This window comes from Alexandromys fortis, unplaced genomic scaffold, assembly GCF_014885135.2.
Source record: "Alexandromys fortis isolate MF-2015 unplaced genomic scaffold, M_Fortis_MF-2015_v1.1 scaffold_302, whole genome shotgun sequence".
Lineage (NCBI taxonomy): Eukaryota > Metazoa > Chordata > Mammalia > Rodentia > Cricetidae > Alexandromys > Alexandromys fortis.
Window position 1 is genome coordinate 259,871 of NW_026068267.1, and position 24,844 is coordinate 284,714.

A 24,844-nucleotide genomic window follows, 5' to 3' on the forward strand; every position below is an offset into this window, starting at 1 on the left:
CAGGTATCTCATATTTGACCCCTGAGAAAGGGTCATTTGACCCCCAGGTTGAGAATCACTGCCCTAACATTGTTCACTGCTGTTGAGGTTAGAGCAGCAAAGCATTCCTGTAAGATAAATTAATTAACTTTTTAAAAAGCCATGGAAGAGAACGGAAGGAGTTGCTGGCCAGTTGATGGGGTTGTGCAGTGCTAGTTTTAACTCAGAAGAGTTGCTAACACTGGTGGTTTTCTTTGTGAAGCACTGCTCACATCCAAATGATGATGTGAGCATTCAGAGCCCCAGTAAAAAGCTGAGGAGAATGCCTTTTATCTGATTGGTTTTGTTTGGAATCAGGTTACTATGCAGAGTATAAGAAGTGGTTTTGCTGCAGTTTCTAACAGAATGAAAAGGATTGTCCTAATTGAATTTGTGTTGACATTCTTGCTACCCCACACAGGTCAGTTTGTAAGATGGAACAAAAGAATAGAGAGCCAGAGGGTGCGATGAGGCCCTGACCAAAATGCTATAAATGTTAGGAATTTTGTTCTTACCATGTGTGAAGCCCTGAAATAAAGACTGTTATGTGGAATATGCATTCATCTCCATATTAAAAAGGCCATATTAGAAATAACATGTCATGGAGTTTAGAAACGACGAGGGTTAAATCATCTTAAAATTATGCTTTTATTTCATGAGAACTTAATTAAAATTCAAGTGATACTTATGCATAGGCATTTTTCTTTAGAGCATTTGAGGCTAGAATCTGCATGAAATGAGGTGTCTGTGAAATGTGATGAAAATAAGGGGGCAGCTAGAGTTATTGTCAGGACATTGAAATGATAACATTTTTAGTACACTGGTATGGCAGACACTGTCCTAAACACATGCACATTTTATATATATATGGTTTCTGTGAGTTTTCTTTTGTTTGAGGCAGAGTCTCACAGTAGAGCCCGAACTGGTCTCTGACTCAAGATTCTTCTGTCATAGCCTCAGTGCTGATTATGGGTATGCACCAAGCACTTAGCTTCTAAGTAAATGTAATGCTTAAAACCTGAGGGCTGTAGAGCTGACCCAGTGGTTAAGGGCACGAACTGTTCTTACAGAGGACTTGAGTTCAGTTCCCAGCACCCACATGATGGCTCACAACCATCCATAACTCCAGTTCCAGGAGATCTAACACCCTCTTTCGAACTCCATGGCACCAGCCACACACATGGTGCACATATATGCCTGAGAGAAAACATTCAAAAACATATAATAAATACATATCAAAAAATAAATGTGGCCAGAAGGTGGTGAAATATACCTTTAATCCCAGCATTCAGGAACAGAGGCAGGCAGATCTCTGTGAGTTCAAAGCCAGCCTAGTCTACAGAGTGAGTTCCAAGACAGCTAAGGCTACACAGAGAAGTGCTATTTTGAAAATAAATAAATAAATAAGTAGCTATGTATATTGTTTTCCTTTTGAAAAGCAGTTTATTTTTTAATACCCTTTACCCTATTGGTGTGGACTCCTGGATGGAGCAGGATGGTTTATGAAATAAGATCACATTGTATGTTGCCTTTGTGTTTGTTTGAATAAGAACCTAGTTAGGGATCTGGGCATGTAGTTCAGTTGGTAAAGTGCTTACCTAGCATACACAAACCATGATTCTGTCTACAGCACTGAATGGACAGAGCATAGTGGCACACACATGTAATCCCAGCACTTAGGAGATAGAGGCAGGAGGATCAAAAGTTCAAGATCTTCCTCAGTTACCTAGGGAGTTTTAGGCCAGTCTGGTGTGTGTGTGTGTGTGTGTGTGTGTGTGTGTGTGTGTGTGTGTGTGTATCTGTGGATGGGTGGGTCTGGGTATCTGGGTGTCAGTGTCTCTGTCTGTGTCTGTTTTGCATACACACACAAGTTTCAGATCTTCCTCAGTTATATAGGGAGTTTGAGGCCAGGCTGGTGTGGGGGGCACACACACAATCACAGAGAACCCAAGTGGTAGTGTTGGACTGTAACACCTATTTTAGCAATGTATATGCCTAGTACATGTGCGTGCTGATATTTTTAATAGATTCTTTTTCTCACATAATATATCCCGATTATGGTTTCTCCTCCTTCTACTCCTCCCAGTTCCCACCTTACCTCCTATCTGGATCCACTCCCTGATGTGGGATTTCCCTCTGTATGCTGTGATTACCATTAATGAATAAAGAAACTGCTTTGGACCTATAGCAGGGCAGAATTTAGCTAGGCAGGAAAAACTAAACTGAATGCTGGGAGAATGGAGGCGGGGTCAGGGAGAAGCCATGTAACCCCATCAGACAGATGCCGGAACTTTACCCAGTAAGCCACTGCCACATGGCAATACACAGATTAATGGAGATGGGTTAAATTAATATGTAAGAGTTAGCCAATAAGAAGCTAGAGCTAAGGGGCCAAGCAGGGATTTAATTAATACAGTTTCTGTGTGATTATTTTGGGTTTAAGCTACTAAGCAGCCGGGAACCAATAAGCAGCCTCCTTCAACAAATTGGCATGCCAATGTGGTGGACTAAATCCATGTAAAACCTTAGAGGGCTTGGAAAAAATTCTAGACACCAAAAAACAAAGTTTAGCTGCATTTATTTTCCTGAATGGGCTTTGCTTGCTGGTGGCATGCTGTGGCTCCTTTAAGACAGGTTTTCCTGATTCAGTGGTAGCAGAAAAAAAGCTGCGGTTTTGAAATACCAGCTTTCTGGGCCATGCTGCCAGTGTGAGCTCTGACTCTTTCTGGAGATCCGGCTATGGAGCATTTAAATGGGGTTTTGTGAGTAGAGTGCTACAACTTGCTTAATGGCAACATAGACTGGGTGTGTGCCTAAAAAAGAGGCAATATACATGGTTCTCTGGGGAGAACCATGCTGGGCTGGGCAGGTCAAGCAGGAAGTACTGTATATACCCTAGTAAAGCCGTAGCTTAAGTTCATGAGAAAGGCTTAACATTTTAAGAAGCACTTCTGGTCAGAAAATAATTATAAATACACAATAAAGACAAATGGAAAAGATCTCTAAATGGGTCACAGTGTTGGATAAATGTACGTAGGCTTGGGAGAGAGAAGAAAAAGAATATAGACAGTCATAAAAAGAAGTAAATGGTTTTAAAAAAAGATAAAATCTTTAAAGAGACAGTACAGTCATCGATTAAATAAGTAAAGAAAAATAAGCCACGTAAAGATGGAAAATTCACAGAGAGTCTAGATTATGTATATTACTGTGTTTTCCTTGCATTTTTTGACTGTGAAGGAGCTAAATACAGAGAGATATTTCATTGTATGGGCTGCTAAGCTAAACCAGTATGTATATTATAAAGGTACCTTGACTTCAGAATATGGGTCTAAGGATATGTTGCCTTGGAAAAGAGGTTTTTCTTTTGTTTCCACAGAGGATGAGAACCTGTGCAATCCTTCCAGATTAATATGGTTTGATGGACCAAGATCCCCTGAAAAGATGCCTTTAACACCCCTCAAAAAATTACTTTAGCTGGGCGGTGGTGGCGCACGCCTTTAATCCCAGCACTTGGGAGGCAGAGGCAGGCAGATCTCTGTGAGTTCAAGGCCAGCCTGGTCTACAAGAGCTAGTGCCGGGACAGGCTCCAAAGCTACAGAGAAACCCTGTCTCGAAAAACTAAAAGGAAAAAAAAAATACTTCATCCAATGAACAGCAGGAAGCAGCTTGGACAGAACTATGCCCAAACTCCCCAAATATTCTTTATAAATTTTTGTTTACATTTAAAGGGGGAGATGCTATAGAGATTTGCATTGGTATTGATCTTGGTTTATTGATACAAATTTAAGGTCAGTTTTGTTATTCTGTGTATATTTATGTATTTCTGATCTTGATTAAGGTATTATGTTTGTTGAGCTCATTTAAAAATGTAATGTGTAATTAAGAAATATAGGCTAATAGATATTCTTCTATAATAGTCAAGCTTGTAGTCATGTTAGTTAGATTTTCTAGATGGACAGATATGTACTTCAGATGAACAGGCATTCTTCAAACCTTTCAAAGAATACAGAACATGGCATTTAAAATGTTTTAAGAAGTTAGGACTTTTCATGACAGTGAGACACATCTGTTCTTAGTAGCACCAATCTACTTCAAGAGGAAGATGGGCATCAAAGAGGCTCCTTATGCAGTTTGTTTAGCCATTTGGGCAAAACAACTACTCTTTCCTGGACTGCTTGATCAACTGGACATGCAGGACCCACAGAGAAATGACTGCTAAACTTGCCTAAAGATGAGATGGTCCTTCAGGGTTCCTGCTTCATAAAAGAGTGTGCTGAACATTCTGCAAGACACAGAAGAAAGTGACTGCCAAACTGTCTTTGAAATTTCCTGCTTCATGGAAAAGTCTGCTGGATACTATGGGCCTGTGGGCTGAAGATTGGATGTCCCAACAATATAGAAGAACTTTGGGTGACTGTCCAGGCAGCGAGATTTCTCTGTCAATTCTAGAGTTTTAAAATTTGCATACAATGTACTTCCTGTTTACTTAGGTAATATTATATCCTTCTGGACTCTTTGATGGAGTTGAAGAATAGATAGTTATATTATGGTTTTCCTTAGTTATGATAAAAATAAAGTAGATATAAATGTTGTAACTTTAATTCTTGCTTGATAACTGTTTTATTATTTGTAATTTTACTATGTTAAAACCTTTTTTATTTAAACAGAAAATGGTAGGTAATGTGGGATTTCCCTCTGTATGCTGTGATTACCATTAATGAATAAAGAAACTGATTTGGACCTATAGCAGGGCAGAACTAGGTAGGCAGGGGAAATTAAGCTGAATGCTGGGAGAAAGGAGGCGGGATCAGAGAGAAGCCATGTAGCGCCACCAGAGACAGATACTGGAACTTGACCCAGTAAGCCACTGCCATGTTGGCGATACACAGATTAATGGAGATGGGTTAAATTAATGTATAAGAGTTAGCCAATAAGAAACTAGAGCTAGGGGGCCAAGCAGTGATTTGATTATTTTGGGTCTGAGCTGCTGAGCAGCCAGAAACCAACAGGCAGCCTCCTCCAACAACTCCCTTTCTGTCTCTCATTAGAAAAGAACAGACTTTTAAGAGATAATAAGAAAATGCAACAAATAAAATATAGGAAGATAAAATAAAAACTACCACATCAGAGTTGGACAAGACAAACTGAATGAAAAGAGCCCAAGAGAAGGCACAAGAATGAGAAACCTACTCATTCATACACTCAGGAATCCCTTAAAAGCACTAAACTAGAAGCCTATATATATATATGTATATATATATATGTATATATATATGTATATATATACACATACATACATACACACAGTGTGCAGATCCTGTGCACACTGTTTTTACAGAGAGCTATTTGAGGTGTCTGATAGTTTCTTTCAAGCCTGTGTATCATCAAAGAGATTATTGATCTATAGTTCCAAATTGAACGGTTACCCACCAGTATGCAATGTAACTTGCTCTTACACCATAAAGTGGTTATCATGAAAATAAAATTACTATTTGAAATGTTTATGTTGTGTTTTGTTTTGCTTTGAGACAAGGTCTCATGAAGCCCAAGCTAGCTTCAAATGTACTATGTAGCTGATGGTGACAATGACTTTGAACTCCTGATCCACCTGTCTCCATGTCCCAAATGCCATGTGTGTGCCATCATGCCTGGTGAAATTACTGCATTAATTGTGTCTTCTGTATGTTAGATATCTAAATAAAATTTTCAGATAAATTTGTATTTTTTTATTTTTAACATAAATATTTCTAAAAACAATTTCTAAAGAAAACAGAAACTTTAAAAACATACACTTAAGCCGGGCGGTGGTGGCGCATGCCTTTAATCCCAGCACTTGGGAGGCAGAGGCAGGCGGATCTCTGTGAGTTCGAGAGCAGCCTGGTCTACAGAGCTAGTTCCAGGACAGGCTCCAAAGCCACAGAGAAACCCTGTCTCGAAAAAAACAAAACAAAAACAAAAAAAAACATACACTTAATTCCTTTATTGAATTGCAAGTTTAAAAAAAAAAACTGGAAAACTGGGTGATGTAAGGTTATCTCTAGAGGTGAATGCCTGGACTTGGGAGGCTTTGTTCTTTACTCTGGTTGCTAATACAGAGAGCAGAGACTGCTGCCTTCTAAAGCTGATGCTGAGAAAGGAGCCATAGCTGTTCTTTAGACGTTAATGTAAGGAAACCCTCTTGATTTGCCAGAGGAGTCTGGGAAGGGAGCAGATGGCAGCAAGAAGGGCCCTTCAGCTTACTCAGCTGCTCTGAGAAGCTTAGGGTGACCTCTCTAATACAAACAGACCAAGTAGCTTTCAGAGTAACGGGCAGCATCATTTGTATTCCTGAATAACAATACTGCTCCTCACTTTATCTTCCACACCCTGATCCAGTCTGTGGGCACCATCTGCTTCTTGGGAATTTATAGAGGCCCTGGCCCGGGCTCGTTGGGATTGTTATGGAGTGGTGATTCGGGGAAATGTGCTCTTTACAAAGCACCTTCACATGAGTCTGGTTGAGCACTATATCTATTTGCATAATTAAGAAACTGAGGCAAAAAGTAATTGAGATTGGAATCCTAACTCAGCTATTGACTGTATTTTACTGCTCCTTTCCAGAGCTGCTCCAGTGCTCTTGTGTGGGTATTAGCCGCTAAGCTTGGGAGTTAAGTTTTCTAAGACGGAAATTAGTTATTTTACAAATGTTGTTCTTGGGGTTTTAAGAGTTCTCATGGCTACAGTTTTTCTAGGTCACAGATTAAAAAAGAAAGTAACTCTGCCTCCCAAGTGCTGGGCTTAAAGATATGTGCCACTGTGCCCAGTTTAAGAATAGTTTTCAGAATGCAGAGGCAGGCAGATGTTTAAGTTCAAAGCCAGCATGATCTACAGATTGAGTTCAACAACAACCAGGACTCCATAGAGAAACACTGTCTAGAAAAAAAAAAAAGAAAGAAAAGAAAAGAAAAGAAAAAGAAAATGTGTTTTTGAGACAGCAAGATGGCTCAGCAGGTAAATGTGCCTGCCAAGTCTGAGGATCTGAGTTCCTTTCCCTGGGACCCATATGGTAGAAGACCTGTACACACATGCTGTGGCATGTATGCACCCACAGGCATATACACAAACACACACATATATGCAATTAATAAATTAAGTAAACAAATAAAGTATATAAATTAAGTAAAGAATAAGATAAATAAAAATAAGTAAACAAATAAAATGTTTTCTAAAAGTATAGAATCGTTTTACTAAATCACAGCACTGCTTTTTTGCCGTCAGCTGAAATGACATTGGTTTTCATGCGTTAGCACCTGCCTAGAGGCCTTGGGGAATCAAAAGAGCAGTGAGCAAAGTGGTTTTAATTGCCCAGGCTTTGCCCGAGCTTTTCTTCCACTCAGAAACACAAAGGCCTTTGAATGGTGTCAGAGGGCGGTGCAGAGAAGTGTTCCTTTAGAACTCCACGCAGATGATTCACGTGCTGTGCTAAGACTCTGTCTTGTAGGTCATGAGCCTATCTCATTCCTTCTGTGAGTGTTGCAAAGCCCTTGATAGTTACAGTTGCATAGAGTGGTTGCCCAGGAAACCAGACAGATGTCAGAGTTTACTGACTTGTCATTGACGCAGGAGTCTTGTCTTTGTAGAATTATGCTTGCGAATTACTTTTATAAAGTTTGAATGCATCCGTCAGATCCAGTAGTATCAGATTCACTGTCATGGCTAACAGTACAGGTAGGAAGTAGACCGCCAGTGCTCAAAAAGGCTGTGTGATGTGAATGGCACCCTCCATCTCTCTGAGCTGAGAGGGAAAAAAACAGGGTTACACTGTTCTGAGGGCTTAATTAGTTAACATGTGGAAAACACAATATACCCTAGCATGTGCTAAGTGTCAGCTAATAAAATAGCTTGTTTTTTTTAACTAAAAAAAAAATTACAGAGCCAGGCATAGTGTTGCACACCTTTAATCCCAGCACTTAAGAAGTAGAGGCAGACGGATCTCTGTGAGTTCGAGGCCAGCCTGGTCTACAAGAGCTAGTTCTAGGACAGGCCCCAAAGCTACAGAGAAACCCTATCTCAGAAAAACCAAAAAATATATAAATAAATAAAGTGAAGCAGAAGCTGGCAGATCTCTTTGAGTCTGAGGCCAGTCCATTTTACATAGTGAGTTCCAGGATAGCCAAAGCTATATAGTGAGACCCTGTCTCAAAAAAAAAAAAAAAAAGTATATAAATAAATAATTGTGGAGTGGGAGAGATGGAGAGAGAGAATGTGGGCATGCACGTGTGGCAGTACCTTGTGGGGGTCAGAATATAGCCCTCAGGAGTTAGTTGGTTCTCTCTGTCCAGTGTGGGATCTGAGGATTGAGCCTCCAGCTGGAGCAGAACCTTTGCTTGGCTTTGGTTTTGTCATTGCTGAAAACTCTCCCCTCACATCCTGCATTGATAGCCTAGACACCTACAGCCAAGCCACACTGAGGGCGCGGGACTCTTGGGGAGCACCCCAGAGGGCTGGTAGATGTCATGTCCGCAGCCACTGCAACTCCAACAGCAGCTGCACTGGGACGGGAAGACTGTCAGTTAACTCTGTAAATAAATTCTTGTTACTTTGTTCACCAGCCCAATAAAACTGTTTAATTTGCTGATATGTTTTAATCACAAAATTGGAAATTTTATAAATATACTTAATCCTCTGTGAATTGTAGATATGAATATGTAGAGACTCAATTTAATGTTCACTTATTCACTCATCTATAAAAAGATACTTATTAAGCCCTTACAATATGCCAGCTGAAAATATAAAGATGAAAACAAACCCTTGTTTACAAGGAGCTCACAATCTAGAGGGAAAAGACAAACATGAAGCTATTAATTACACTGATAGTCATTTGCTTAAATAAAGATAAAACTAATGCAAATGAGCACCCTGAAAAATCACTTAGCTAGGTGTCCGAAGACATAGGTAAGGCTCTTATAGTAAACATCTTGTGAGCTGAGGAAAATGAGGAGGGGGAATCTCACATATAAAGGCATAAAGGCAAAGAAAATGGAGAAACTCCCACGGTAGAGCCACTCAATGAGTTTGGTATGGCAGTGTGTTGAGGAGTGGGAGCACGTCTGCAGAGACTGAAGGTCCCAGCACATGCTCCACTGCTCTGTGGTCAGTGAGAGACATTAAAGGGTTCAAAACGGTTGTGTTCAATAAACACTTGTAGAATGTTTATGATGTGCTAGTCTCTATATAGGTACCAGAAATACAAAATAATGTGGAAATTATGTGATTTTTCAATAAAAGGAGCAGTAGGCTGGAAAGGTGGCTCAGCAGGTGTAGCGCATGTCATGAAAGCTGAGGACCTGAGCTCAATGACCAAAGCCCATATAAAGGTGGGATGAGAGAACTGACTCCAAAGAGTTTTCCTCTGATTACATACGACTATGATATCTCCCCCATCATACACACACGTAATAAATAAAAATTAAAACAACATAAAATGCCCAGCATGTGTTCATGTTCAAAAAGTGTTACCGTTTAAAAATTATTTTGATCAATAAAAAAACTAATTAGGGCATGCAGCTCAGTTGTAGAGTGCATTAAAGCTCTGGTTCGATCCCTAGCACTGGCAGGAAAGAGGGGGTTGCTAAGCAATTGGCTGTATTTGGGAAGTACACTGATTTGAAAGAATCACTATACATCTATTATTCCTAATTTTTAAAGCCCAAGATACTTCAGAAATTATGGCCATTTAACTTTTTGTTCTCATTACTATAATCATGCAAATTACATAACTGTTCTGGGCAATCAATGAAATGATTATTTCTTAGGTCTTTATTATCTGATTCTGGACAAAATCTTTCTTGTAAACTAGAATGCAAGCTCACCACAGGCATAAATGCTAACGTTTTTTATTTAATCATTCAACAGTTTGAGGTACCAGGTGGTTTAATGCAAAGTGATATTTGAGCTAAGCAGTGTAGAATATAGGATTTTCCTTATTTGGAAAAAGAAATCTCACCACATATATACAATATTATCTATTATTATATTATAGTATATATATATATATAAATGGAAAAATTGTCTTTAGTATTTCTTATTTAATTCATGGTTGAGTTAAATCTGTTTCTTGGATTCTCCAAATTTTTTTTAAATTTTTTGAGGCAGGGTTTCTTTGTGTAGCCTTGACTGTCTTGGAACTAGTTCTGTGAACAGACTGGCCTCGAAATCACAATGATCTGCCTGCCTCTGACTCTAAAGTGCTGGGATTAAAAGTGTGTGCCACTGCCACCCAGCTTCTGCAGCTTTTTAATGATGAGAACAAGCCACAAGCCATGCATGGGTTTTTAATAAACAGTGTTCAGTACATATTTGAGCACAGCAAATTCTAGCAAGGACTTCTTCCAAACACTTGGTTGTTGATTCCCTATGAGGACATTTTGATGGTTTTTCATTTTTTGCTTTAGAGACAGATCTCGCTGTGTCTGTACAGCTCAGGTTAGCCCCAGACTCTCCCGTGACTGGAGTGCTGCTGTCACCGTGGAGTTGCTGGTTCTTGTCCAAGCGATTCTTGGTGCATGTTGAAGGTAAAGAAAGTGTAACATGCTCACAAGAGGGTATCCTTGTAGGAGGCCATAGCATAAAGGAATCTTTAAAGGCCAGTGATTTCCCTAGAAATTGAAACATCAGAGCCATTGTGTATATAATGGAGATGGGCTATGGTATAGCTTTATTCTTATCTTTCTAAACAAGATAGAGCTGGGTAGAGAAGGAGTCTAAAATCACAAATTGGGATAGAAATTTAAAGTAAAACATTTCTTTTAATATCAGAGCTTGCTTTGTGGTTTGGGGGAAAATATACTACTTATAAAACTAAACAGGAACTCCTTGAAAGTATTTCAGTTTTATTCAGGGTCCACTCAATACTAAAGTATTTGAGAGTTCTGGGGTTTTGTTTGTTTTTTTAATTGATTGAAGGGTTTGTTTTATTTTGTTTTGTTTGAGACAGGGTCTCTCCACGTAACCTGACTCCCCTGGAACTCTCTATGTAAACCACTCTGACCTTGAATTTACAGAGACTCACAGAGATCCGCCTGCCTCTGCTTCTCCCCCTAAAATATTGCTTTAAACTTGTATATGATGTGATAGAGATACAAGAGGAGCTGAAGACTATTTATGTATTCTCTTAAAAACAAGTCTGCACATGTCCACCATTCCTGATTACTTTGCATAAAAAACAGACCTATTATAGGAAAGAAATTGGGATGTTGGCCTTTGTGGCCTGTTGGAACCAGTAGTGGAATAGTTATATGTTCTTTTAACTACCTCTCCTCAATCTATCCCACATCCTTCAAGCTCTACAACTGGTAAAGAGGCTCTTTTAAAAACTTATGGTTCTTGGGCATTGGGCTAGCTGGTAAGTAGCATGGTCTTAGGATATACATAAGGTTCTTTTGATTTGGTTTTGCCGGCATGTGCCATGGAGGAAAATGTGAGTGAAGAATCACCACAGAGATACCTGGGAAGTTTTGTGTAGTCGTTTTGGGCAATGTTTGATGTTACTGTTACTACTTTTGTTAAGAGAACACTGTATTCCAGCTGAAGAGAGGTGGAGGCAGGAGGATCAGGATTCCAGGGTCAGCTTGACTACATATCAATTTGGAGACATCCTAAGCTACCCAATACCTTGTTTAAAAAAGACAATAAGGTGTTCTTTCTGCATTTAACAGTTATTGGTGTTGTGTGCCTTGTGAATAGAGATGTAGTTCCATATGGTACAGTTGCACCAAGTTCTCTATCTTAGGTTCTTGCTTTTTGGATGTTCCATATGGTCATCATTTTGGAATTGTATGTTTTCAAAGATGAAATGTCCTTAATCATAGTTATTTTTCCTTATGGAACACTTTTTTCTATCTCATCTACAGCACTCACTTTACTCTAGATTGTACTAGTGTTTGTGGGCTTGTCTTTAGCACCACTTTGAGTCACATCTACTACAAGAGTTCTTAACTTTTAAGGGTTTCTTTATTAACCATTTGAGACTGTAATGAAAACTATAAACTATCCTTCCACAAAAAAATATGTACAAAAGTATATTTAAAAGTTTTTACATTAGTCCAAGATTCACTCCAAGATAAAGGAGTCTTGTATCCCTGGGTTGTGTATTCCTTCGAGACAGTAGATAACTTTTGCTCACTGAGCGTGGTGTTGTCCAGACACATCTCACTACCTGTAGAGGAGATTCTCACTGAACTGTGAACTAACCCCTTAAGCTTCCTGCCACTCTCTAAACTGGATGTTTTCCTTTGTTTCTTTAGGCTTCCATCTGAGCGGCACAGTAACTGAACCAGCTACTGCTTCTGAACCAGCAGTGACTTACAAAGTTGCAATCAGTTTCGATCGATGCAAAATCACTTCCGTGACCTGTGGCTGTGGGAACAAGGACATATTCTACTGTGCTCATGTGGTAGCTCTCTCACTCTACAGAATCCGCAAACCAGAACAAGTCAAACTGCGTCTTCCTATCTCAGAAACCCTTTTCCAGATGAACAGGGACCAGCTACAGAAGTTTATTCAATATTTAATCACAGCACACCACACCGAAGTTCTTCCTACTGCACAAAAGCTGGCAGATGAAATTCTGTCCTCCAACTCAGAAATCAACCAAGTGAACGGTAATTATATAACATTTCTTGATTTAAAAAAAAAAGATTACCTTTTTCACAACCATTGAAAGCAATACTTTTCTCTGGACATGGTGGCACATGCCTTCAGTCCCAGCACTTGGGAGGTAAGCAGATCTCTATGAGTTCAAGGCCAGCCTGGTCTACAAAGTAAGTTTCAGGACAGCCAGGGGTACACAGAGAAACCCTGTCTGGAAAAAAATAAAATAAACAAACAAATAAAGCAACTCTCTATCTTGTTGCTTTATTGTATTTTACGAGGTTGGAATTTTTCTACTGTTGTAATAATTTAGCTTTAATCAATTCATTCTGTCCAAACAACTGCTATTAACTCCTAGTTTCTTAAAGCAGTTCATTTCCACTCTATAGATATTGGGCTTGAGGTGTTGGTAGAATTCTACTTCTTGACTTGGTCGGTAGTTACAGTGTTAATCATTATGTAATAATTTATAGATTTTTACTATAGATTGTACAGTTTTCATAATTTATATTGTAACAAATGTTTAAGATCTGGGAATATAGGTCAGTGATAGAGCACTGGCCAGGCATGTATGTGCAAGGACCTGATCCAGTACCTAGAGCTGGAATAAAAATAGAATTTAGTTAATTTTAAAAATAGAACTTTATTAATTAAAGAAAATATTCAGGCTGGAGAGATGGTTCAGCAGTTAAGAGCACAATTCACTGCAATCACATGGTAGCTCCCAGCCATCTACAGTGAGATCTGATGCCCTCTTCTGGTGTACAGACATACATGCAAATAGAGCACTCATACATCAAAACAAACAAAAAAATACTGTGTGTACACACACTTAAATATGTGCCTGTGTATACAGAGCAAAAGACTAAAAGAGTCGTAATCTATGACTGATAGAATGATAGGTGTTTTATGCTTTGGTCTAGTCCCTATATAAGTATATACTACTTTAATAATTCAAAAGATATTTAAGAAGAAAAGATCTGGGAGCTGGAGAGATGGCTCAGTGGTTAAGAGCACTGGCTGCTCTTCGAGGTCCTGAGTTCAATTCTCAGCACCCACGTGGTGGCTCACAACCATCTGTAGTAAGGTCTTCTGGCCTGCCGGTACACATGCAGACAGAACACTATGCATAATAAATAAATCTTTTAAAAAAAGAAGAAGAAGCAGATGTGTCTCACTGTCATGAAAATCTTTAGGTTGTTAAATATATTTTTTAAAAAAGAGAGAGAGAAGAAGAAAAGAGCTGGGTACAGTGGCCACACCTGCAGTCCCACTGCTTTGGAGATAGAAGCCAAAAAAGTCAAGAACTCGGTCATCCTCACTTCACATCAAGTTCAAAGCCAACTTCAGCTACATGAGTCCTGACTCAAGGGAGAGAGACAGAGACAGACAGAGAAAGAAGGGAAGGAAGAACGTTGTTCCTCAGACCTAAAAGCTCCCTCAGGACATGTGTCATAAAGCTTCATGAGAAAAAGCCAGTTCCCGAAATGCTTCACAGAGTGGACTCACCTTTTAGTAATAGTAAACCATCAGAGTTTAAATTAGAGATGGTGTGATGTTTCTTATTTAACTCATTTTACACTTTAGCTGTGGCTTGATTAATAATTATTTATAAAAGATACCCCTTCCATTTTCTCTTCTCCGGTCACCCCGAGGAAGAACCCGGACTGTCACACTAAACTGTCATTTACCCTCACATGTTATCAGTACCAGAAGATGAGTCACCTCATTCTCACTCTCTTCAGGAGAAGCCTCAAATATCCAAACCAATAAACTTATATAAGAACATTTTAATTTAATGTAACTTAATTTTCAATCAATAGATTTAGATGGGGAGTTAGAGGAACCTAGTTGAAATGGTTCTGCACAGTTCCTTTAAATATTACCCTTTCTCTATCTGACTTTTGAATGTGGGCATTTCTTATTTAATCTTTTTTTTTTCTCATTTCATTGGATCTCTATATGTTGCTTTGATCTGCTGCTTTGTCCCACTGAACTTCCCCTTAGGGGTGGGGGTGAGCAGGAACCAGGTCAAAGGCTCAGACCCCAAGAGAGAGACAGGCTGGGGGCCGCAAGTTTATTTTAGGCAGGAGAAATCCCACCCAGCTGAGGGGAAGCAGCAGCACTGGCTTCAGGGTCTCTCTTGGCGGCTGGAGACTGGTTTAGGTTGTCTTGTCTCACCGCAGGGCAGCAGTTGCTGGGCCCCTTGGCAGACCTAGCTTGGCTCGATCTGGAGAAGTTACATTCTGCATGCTCAGATAGCTGGTTTAGTCCAGTTCAGACAAACAAGACCTATTGGCCCCCAGGTCCTTTGTGCCTGGGCAAATATCCCTCCCCCATCTATAGACAGTTTCAACTATTCCCTTGACTTCAGATGTAATCTGTTTATCATGAGTCACAGATTCTTTTTCCTAGTCCAGCACTTGAGTTTTATATATTCTCCTGACTTTTATATCACAGAGACATCCCAAGATCAGTAGATCCAAATGTGAGTTTATAGTCTAAGAAGTTAACTCGTCCTGCTCCTTCACCATCTCAACGGTTAGCACTGTGCTCTAGACACCAATCCAAACCTGTGTTCATCTCTAACATCTTTTCTTTCTACATGCATTCCATTGCGCAATCTGTTCATCTTAAATACTTCATGAGTTTAGCTCCTATAGTTTAATTTTTCTATAACTACAGATGTTGTCACACCATTTGTTTATTTTTGAGACAGGGTCTCACTACGTGTCCCTGGCTGACCTTGAACTCATAGATCTGCCTGCCTCTGCCTTCCAAATGCTGGGTTTAAAGGCCTGCGCCACTACCACCCACCCACACTATTTCCTTCTTTCTCTTTTCTTTTTTGGAGGGTGGGCTTTGGGGTTTTGGTTTTTTGAGACAGGGTTTCCTTGTATAGCACTAGCTATCCAGGAACTCACTCTATACTAGGATAGCCTTGAACTCAGAGATCTGCCTGCCTCTGTCTCCCAAGTACTGGAATTAAAGACCTGTGCCACCACAGCCTGGCTCCATTTCTTTTTTCTTTTACTTAAAAATTTTCACCTCCTCCCCTTTCCCTCCCCCTCCCCCTCCCTCTCCAGTCCAAAGAGCAGTCAGGGTTCCCTGCCCTGTGGGAAGTCCAAGGTCCTCCCCCCCTCCATCTAGGTCTAGGGAGTGAGCATCCAAACAGTCTGGGACTGATGGAGCATGTGATCAAACTGGACTCTCTAACACGTGGGACAAGGAGGGCTGACTGAGAAGCCAAGGACAATGGCACTGGGTTTTGATCCTACGGCTCCATTTCTTCTTTAAAATCCTTCATTGGTCGCCTATTATTATTAGGAAAAAGTCCACATTTCTTTAGTCTACAAAACAGTGCACAACTAGCTATTGCCTACATTTTTACATGATAGTCCCTTGAGGGAATGTCTTCTTCCCTTCTATTATAGTTGTATTTAATTACAGTGTACTTTATGACTTCATGCTGTCTTTGAACAAAAAATACACTCAGTATTTCCCTTACTCTGCCAGGCAGACTCCCATTCGCTCTTCCAGGGTATTTTTTTAAGCCTATTGCAGCCTCTCTTTCCGCATGAAAGTGTGTGTGTGTGTGTGTGTGTGTGTGTGTGTGTGTGTGTGTGTGTGTGAAGAACTGGGAAAGTAGTTATTGCTAGTATGTACAAGGCTCTGGGTTCAGTAACGGGAAAAATATGCATATGATTATTTGTGTATCCCCTTTCTCTCCAGCTAGTCCAAAGCCTCCAAAGAGGACAGGGACTGTATCAGTTTTGTTTATCACCAAATATTGAGTATTTGACATTAATTCTACTACATATTAGGCTCTTGATAAATATTAATTTTTGGCTTACTCTGTTTTGTTTTATTTTGTTTTGAAATAAGATCTCACTGTATTGCTCAAGCTAGCCAGAATTCTTGAACAAAGGGATCCTCCTTCCCTAGTCTCAAAAGTTGATGGAAGTAGAGGCATGTGTCACTGCATCTGGCTAAATGTTTGTTTAAAAAATGAAACTGTTGGGGTTGGAGAGATGACTCGGTGGTTAAGGGCACTGTCTGCACTCTAAAGGACCCAGGTTCAATTCCCAGAAATCACATGGCAACTCACAACCATCTATAACTGGAGTCCCATGGAGTCTGATGCCTTCTTCAGACATACATGTAGACATTGCACCCATCTACATTAATAAATAAGTAAATCTTTCTTTAAAGACAAATGAAACTGGTCTTATAAAATATTCTGTAGTTCTGGGCATGATGCTACACACCTGCAATTCCAATGCTTGGGAGGCCAAGGAAGGAGGATTCAGAGTTGAAAGCCAACATTGTCTGCATCATGGAATTGAGACCAGTCTTACCAGCATAGGAAGATCCCATCACACACACATGCACACACACTCCCCTTTGTGGGGCCTTTTAGCTTTTTCAGATGACTATATAGTCTTAACATTCACACCGATTATCTCTTGTATCTTACCAAAACATTTTCTTACTCTCTTTTTTTTTTTTTTCTTTTCTTTGTTATAACTACCCAGTAGCAGACCAGAGAACATTTTGGGTGAAATTTGATTGTTAATAACTTTAAAGATTTTCAATGGCCCAGCCCTATCCTAGCAGGTTATTCTGGAGGACGTGTACTAGATATTTTGTAATGTGCCTGATTTCTTCCACAACTGTTATGACCATTTGGATCCAAGGTGCTCTCTGTTTTTCTTCCTATCTCCTCCAATTCTGAGAGATGATTGCCTTCCATACTTGCAGTCGGTTGATTAAGGCCAGCTTTCTTCTTAGGGCAGGTTCCTAAGTCTGCTTTTTCATCCCCTGTTGATCCAGTGCCTCTGCCTTCTGCTGCTAGACCACTATTGTTATTCTTTCCTCAGTCCTTAGACCCAGTCCTTGGCTTTTCCTAGTTTATCTCAGTTCCTTCTCTGCTGAGCTACCGACTTGGTTCCAAAACATCCCAAAAGTATGTCCAAAATAACTGTGTTAACAGTCACCAGCACTATGCTAATAAATGATTCGTCTGAAGTTAGCTAGGGATTGAAATGTGAGCGAGGAACCAACAAACATTCAGGGAAGAGGTCTGTGTTAATAACCCCAGCTGTGTTTAGAGTAGTTTTGCCGAGGTAAGCCTAGATATGAAGGGAACTTGAATACAGGTTTATGAAATCATGTCACATCTATAGTTCTGCTACGCTTTAGGAAATAGTTTTGGGGTGAAATACATCACAACACATACATGTTTATTTGTTAAGATGTCTCATATGACCCAGGTAGTCGTTAAATTCACTATATAATCAAAGATGGATTTGAACTCCTGATCCTTCTGTTTCTACCTCCTGAGTGCTAGGGATTAAGGATTATGTACTACCATACCTAGCTAAAAATACAGTTTTATGTTCTAAGAAAGTATTTTTAGTTTTAAAAAATGATATATATAAGGCCAGGCAGTGGTGGCGCACACCTTTAATCCCAGCACTCGGGAGGCAGAGGCAGGCGGATCTCTGGGAGTTCGAGGCCAGCCTGGTCTACAAGAGCTAGTTCCAGGACAGGCACCAAAGCTACAGAGAAACCCTGTCTCGAAAAAAAAAATTATATATATATACAGATTTGAACTTCACAGAGGAGCAAAGCAAAATAATAAATATCACTTTTCTAGGGGGAAACGTTGTGATTTTGAGGAAAATCACATAGGAGGCTATGTTTTGAAGATGCAGTGGAGAAATAAACTGTTTCCCCTACCAAACCCTCAGAATACAGCACAGAAGGCTCTGTGACCAGCTATGCAGGGTTTATTTTCTCTTCACACCAACCAAGTAGTTCCACAGTAGACACCAACATGTCCTATAATATAATTCATTTCTGATACTAACTACCTGGAAGGGGGATAAGGCCCACATGTTGACGGCACAATCTCTGGAACTGTTACTTCTGCCCTACTTTAGATGCTAGTCACATGCCCCAGGTTGTTTTCACTTTTAGCTAGCTGGCAGAGTGACTGACCATAAACCGAGGTTCCCACACTCCTTTCTTGATATTCAGTTAATTTGCTGGGGCAGATCACAGAATCAGGGAAACATTTTTCTTACATACGCAGGTTCATCATAATATTACCAAAGGTACAACTGTAAAATACATAGGGCAAAGCACATCTTACAAGAGGCTGTGCTTCCATACCTTATCCACGTATGCTACTCTGGAGAACCCTCCCCCATGTTCTACTATTTGGGTGCTCTACAAATTCTGTGCTATTGGGTTTTGTGGAAGTGTCATTACATAATGATTGCTTAAATCATTGGCCATTAGTGAGCAATTTAACCTTCAGGACTCTGTTTCTCCTCATTAGAGGTTGACACAGGAGACTGAATGTCCCAGCTCTCTGCCTGGATGAGCAGTGCCAATCCTGAAGATGTCTAGCTTGTCTTGACTGTCACCAGCAACTCATTAGCACCCAGAAAGGCACCACTTTGAAAATTCCAAGGACTTTAAAGTTGTATGTCATGCCTGGAGAGATGGCTGAGCAGATAAAAGTACTCATATTTACAGAGTACCTGGGTTTGACCAGCACCCCCGTGGCAACTAACAACCAGATATAACTAGTTCCAGAGGATTTGATGCCCCTTTCTGACCTCTGCAAGCACTATTTATTTGTGATGCATAGACAGACATGCAGCCCAAACACCCAAACACATAAAATGAAAATCTTTTTTTAAAAAATAGTTGTATGCTATGAAATAAAGAACAGAGGCCACAAGTATATTTAATAATAGCAGGTTTGTATCTCTCTCTCTCTCTCTCTCTCTCTGTCTCTCCTCTTTTCCTTTTCTTTCTTTTGGGTTTTGTTTTGTTCTTCAAGACAGGGTTTCTCTGTGTAGTCCTAGCTATCCTGGAATGTGCTCTGTAGACCAGACATCTAGTCCATCTGCCTCTGCCTCCCAAGTTCTGGGACTAAAGGCATGTGCCACCACCACCCACTAGAATATTTTATTCCAGCCTTTTCAGTGGTCCTAGACCTTAGAAGGCCACAACTGTGACTCGTGTGAACCTAAAACTAGCGTGGATCTTACATTTCTGATGTCCCACACAGTTGCCAAAGCACTAACTATCTCGTCTGTACGTTCACATGTGCCTCCCGGCTGAGTGTGTGCCATGGGGATCCAGAGCACTCATCACACCCTTCCTGTTCCTCACAGGTGCGCCTGACCCCACGGCTGGGGCCAGTATCGATGATGAGAACTGCTGGCACTTGGATGAAGAGCAGGTGAAAGAACAAGTGAAGCTTTTTCTCTCCCAGGGGGGTTACTATGGCTCTGGAAAGCAGCTCAATTCAATGTTTTCCAAGGTAAGAAATAAAGTAAATCCGGCTCACCATGCTTCTGCCTTCTGGTGTACCTAGCTTACTTTACCTAGCTGAACTGAGTACTTAAAACCTAGCAGGAGAGGATAAGCAGAACCCTCATGAGCAGGCTAGTCCATCGCGCCCAACTACCTCCCTCTGGTAGTCTGTCTTTCTGCTGTACTCTCTGAAATGAGCTGGAGAACTCTCTGCTGTGCACCCAAAGCTGCCCGATGAAGCTCCAGAGACCAGCGTTTCAACAGTGTTCCAGAACAGACTGTTTTGAAACTTGAGGCACTCGTGCCAGACAGGCTGGGTTGGTTTTGTTGTTGTAGTTTTCTCCCTCTCTCTTCTCGTTAGCACCTTTACTGGCATATTATAAGTACAAATTTGGTTGGAGATGCAGGTCAGCAGTAGCATGTACAAGACTTGTGTGCAGTTCAGTGGGTTTTTTGTGGGGTTGGTATAATCACAGATAGAATAGAGTCATCACCACAATTAACATTCTCATCACCTCAGAAAGAAACTTCATACATTTACCTATTTATCACAAGTGAGCTGCTTCAGAAATCGGGTATTTATCTTTCCACGACATCAAATCTATGGAAAAACAATAAATTCACAAGTGATGTCAATTTTGTTGGTTTTGATTTACCAACTAGTCCTGATTTCACATTAGAGTTGCAGGGTTTCTTTAATTCAAAATTTCTTTGGGGGGCGATCTTGTGACGACATGAATGTAGTGCTCAGAGCATAACTATATGAAATCAGTTCTGTTTTCCCCCTCTTCCTTGGTTCCAGGGATTGAACTCAGTCACCAGGCTTAAGGGCCAAGTATCTTTATGTGCTAAGCCATCTGGCTGACCCCACAGTTTATTTTATTCCAACCTTAATTACTGATATTAATTTTAAGATCACACATTATACATCATCCCAATGTTATACACATACACACTCTATCACCTATCTGCTTATCTATCATCTACCTATCTATTATGTATATATGTATGTATGCATTCATGCATGCATCTGCTGGGAGAAGCAGATGCTCTAACTCTTTAGGGGTTGCTACAAAAAGATTGAGCTACAGATGTCAGTGAGGCCTCTCTGAAGTCAAGACGAGAGAACAGACACGTGCAAAGAGAGTCACCCAAAGGGGTCAGATAAATATTAACATAAGGGGATGAAAAGATGGTTCAGTTTGTAAACTGCACCTGCAGTCAGTCCCCTGCAATGCTGGTAAAACAGAAGGTGAAATGCTGGAACTCTGGAGTTCATTGGCCAGCTTAGCCTACTTAGCAGGGTTGCTGGCTATCTCAAACAGAAGATGAAGTGCACCTAAGGAACAACACTCAAGGACATCCTCTAACTTCCACACAAACACACACACAGACACACACACGTGCATGTACATGTACACATATGTGAAGATACTGACATGAAAGCCTAGTCACAGAACTGTTCTGAGTTGCAGGGCAGGTTCCAACTGGTTCAAGATGAAGAGCCAGATTGGAAGAAAAGAAGTCTAAGCAGGCACTATCAAGCAGAGGGACCATGCTGACTGAAGTCCCAGAGACAGTCCAGACTCTCACCTACCGATTACTGTGTGTCAGTTGGTTCGCTGAGAAGCTGACAGGTGCCCCTCTACCCCATTGTTGAGTGTCCATTTTATTTATTTTTATTCATCTATTTATTGTACATCCTGGCTACAGCCTCCCCCTCCCATTTTCCCCTCCCAGTCCCTCTCCCCCATTTCCCCTCCCATCCTCCAATCTCCTCCTCTTCTGTCTCCATCCAGAAAAGGGCAAGTCTCCTATGAGTATCAATAAAACATGGCATATCAAATTGCAGTAAGACTAAGTACCTCCCCATGTATTAAGACTGAGCAAGGCGACCCAGTATGAGGAGTAGGGTCCCAAAAGCGAGAAAAGATTCAGAGATAGCCCCTGCTCTCACTGTTAGGAGTCCCATAAGAGGACCAAACTACACAACTGTAACATATAAGCAGAGTGCCTAGATCAATCTCATGTAGACTCCTTGGTTGTTGGTTCAGTCTCTGTGAGCCCCTATGAACCCAGGTTAGTTGGTTGTGTGAGCCTTCCCATAGTGTCCTTGACCCCTCTGGCTTCTACACTCCTTTCTCCTCCTCCTCCAAAGGATTCCTGAACTCTGCCTAATGCTTGACTGTGAGTTTCTACGTCTGCCTCCATCAGTTGCTGGATGAAACCTCTCTGATGACAACTGGGCCAGGCACCAATCTGGTCACAGGACACGACCAATTCAGGCTATTTATCCACTATTACTAGGAGTCTAAGCTGGGGTCCTCCCCATAGATTCCTGGGAGATTCCCCTGCACCAGGCTTCTGTCCAACCCCAAAATGCCCCCTCTCCCAACAGTCCCCCTCAACCCTCAACTCCTCTTTACCCCCAAACCTGATCGATCATGTTCTCAACCCACCTGCCCTCCGTCTACTCATGAAATCTCTTCTATTTTCCCTTCCCAGGGAGATCTGTGTCCCACTTTTGATTGCTGCTTATTACCTAGTCTCTGGGTCTGTGGACTGTAGCACAGTTGTCTTTATTTTACAGCTAGCATCCACTTATGAGTGAGTACACTCCTTGTTTGTCTTTATCAGTCTGCGCTACCTCACTCAGGGTGATTTTTTTTTTCTAGTCCATCCATTTACCTTCAAATTTCCTGGTATCCTTGTTTTTCACAGCTGAGTAATACTCTATTGTGTAAATGTACCATTCCTCAGTAGAGGGGGTGTCCTTCCTTTTATATGACCAGGTAAGGAGACTGCATCTTCTATTGGTTTGTGTTCAGTAAGTTCACAAACCTGCTTTTTTTGACATGGTTTTGATGCATTCCATGTGTTCTTGATTTGATTTATAAGTTCATAGTGAAAATATTTTTCATGAGTTGTGCTAGGCAGATGGTAGTTATTTACCTGCACAAGCAAGAGGGGGAGCTCTTCTGCATTAGCATTTGAACTTTAGCAAGAATCAAACGCTGTTTTATAAATGGAGCTAGTCAGGGCAACGCACAGCCTAAAGGTCATGTTTTACTTAGCGCAGAGTCACTGGAGCAGATAATAGCTCGTCTCACACTAACACTCTCTCTTATCCTCCATATTTGCCTGCCCACCCCCAGCTCTCAGTAACCTCTTGTCTACTTTCTGTGTCTATAACCATCTCTATTCTGGACTTTCAAATAATAAAAATGTGTGAAATGTGTGTGTGTGTGTGTGTGTGTGTGACTTCTTTCACTTCTAAGCCTGCTGATTTAAAGGTTCATCTTTATAGTTAAGTAATAATCTGTTTTATTTACCCTTTGTCTGTTCATAGACACTTGGATTGCTTCCACCTTTTGGCTACTCTGAAAAACGGTTGCTATTAACATTCTTGTACAAGTTCTACAGAGATGATTCTTCAAGGTTGCTGCCTCATTTTATAGTCCCACCAACAGTATGTGGGTTTTGATTTCTTTACATCCAGGCCAATACTGTTGTTATCTTTTTATTCCAGCTGTCCTGGTGTGTTTAAAGAGGTATCTCATTATATATAACAGGGTTTCTTGATACGTGTAGGAATTTCACCTGCAGAGTTGAGAGGCTTTCTTTCTGTCTCTTACACTATGCAACTACATCATCTTCTCAACCTGTTCTGCATCCCTCACCTTCTCTCTTGCTGTGCTCTGCAGTTACCAATTACTTGCCCCTCCTTATATGTCAGGTCCGAGAGATGCTTCGTATGAGAGATTCCAATGGAGCCAGGATGCTGACACTTATAACTGAGCAGTTCATGGCTGATCCCCGCCTCACACTCTGGAGGCAGCAAGGAACAAGCATGACAGACAAGTGCAGGCAGCTCTGGGATGAGCTGGGTAAGTCCCTATCCCTCACGAGTCCTGTATCCTGTCAGTCTACCCTCTGAAATCTCCCTTAGAGAGCATTTGCTGTGAGTTTTGTGTGGGTCTTGCTATTCTCACTCAGGAACATTCCAGGTTCAGCAGACGCTTCCTGTTCTCACTGTGCTTTCCTGTTAAGGATTCTATTTCATGTTTCCCACATAGGAGCAATCGCTGAAAGAACCCTCTTCACTCGGCTTCAGTTGCATGGAACGACCTGGCTCTCCAAATTTTTAGCTCAGGTTCTGGGGACATAGCTCAGCTAGTAGAATTCTTTCCTAGCATGTATGAGACCCAAAGTTCAACCAGCACTGCATAAAGCAGGCGTGCTGGCACACACCTGTAGTCTCAGCACCTGGCAGGAGTTCAGGATCACCCTAGCTCCTTGGTGAATCCCAACACCACAATGAACCCTTAGCCTCACTTTTGTTGCTTTCTCCAAGCCTGCTCTCTGGGGTATGCCTAGCCAGACCACTCAGGTGTGAGGAGCTCTCTTCTTCTCTACTCATTAAGAGCTTCATGGAAAACCAGGCATTTTAGTCCCTAAACTAGTCTCTGTACTTTAAGGCCATTCTGGTCTACATATAAAGTTCTAGCCCAGCCAGGACTGTATGGTCAGAACTTGTCTCAAAAAGTAAAAAATAAATATAAACAAGGATAATTTAAAATTCTTTTAAAAAGTAAGAGTTGAGCCACTATAAGTAAACTTTCATGAGGCTAGGTGCCCTTTGAAACATTCCTATTTAAGAAAAACATTCTGTTTTACTTTAGAGGCTATGAAGTCTGGGGCTGGAGACAGAGGTTAAGAACATGTATTATTTTTGTGAGGACCGAGTTCAGTTTTCAACACCCATGTCAAGCAGCTCATAACTGCCTATGACTCCAGCTCCGAGAGGATGGATGCCTCTAACCTCACACACAAACACAGACATATGCACATGCATGCATAA

General features: G+C 40.9%; 1 protein-coding gene across 1 annotated transcript in view; it reads left to right on the forward strand.

Moving 5' to 3' along the window:
- The window catches only part of Zswim5 (zinc finger SWIM-type containing 5), a 107,462-nt gene that overhangs the window by 58,852 nt on the left and 23,766 nt on the right, over nt 1-24,844 (forward strand). The window contains exons 2-4 of the mRNA XM_050131927.1: nt 12,303-12,659; nt 19,842-19,990; nt 23,720-23,870. Coding sequence (XP_049987884.1) covers nt 12,303-12,659; nt 19,842-19,990; nt 23,720-23,870 — 657 coding nt within the window. The remainder of the gene's footprint in view (nt 1-12,302; nt 12,660-19,841; nt 19,991-23,719; nt 23,871-24,844) is intronic.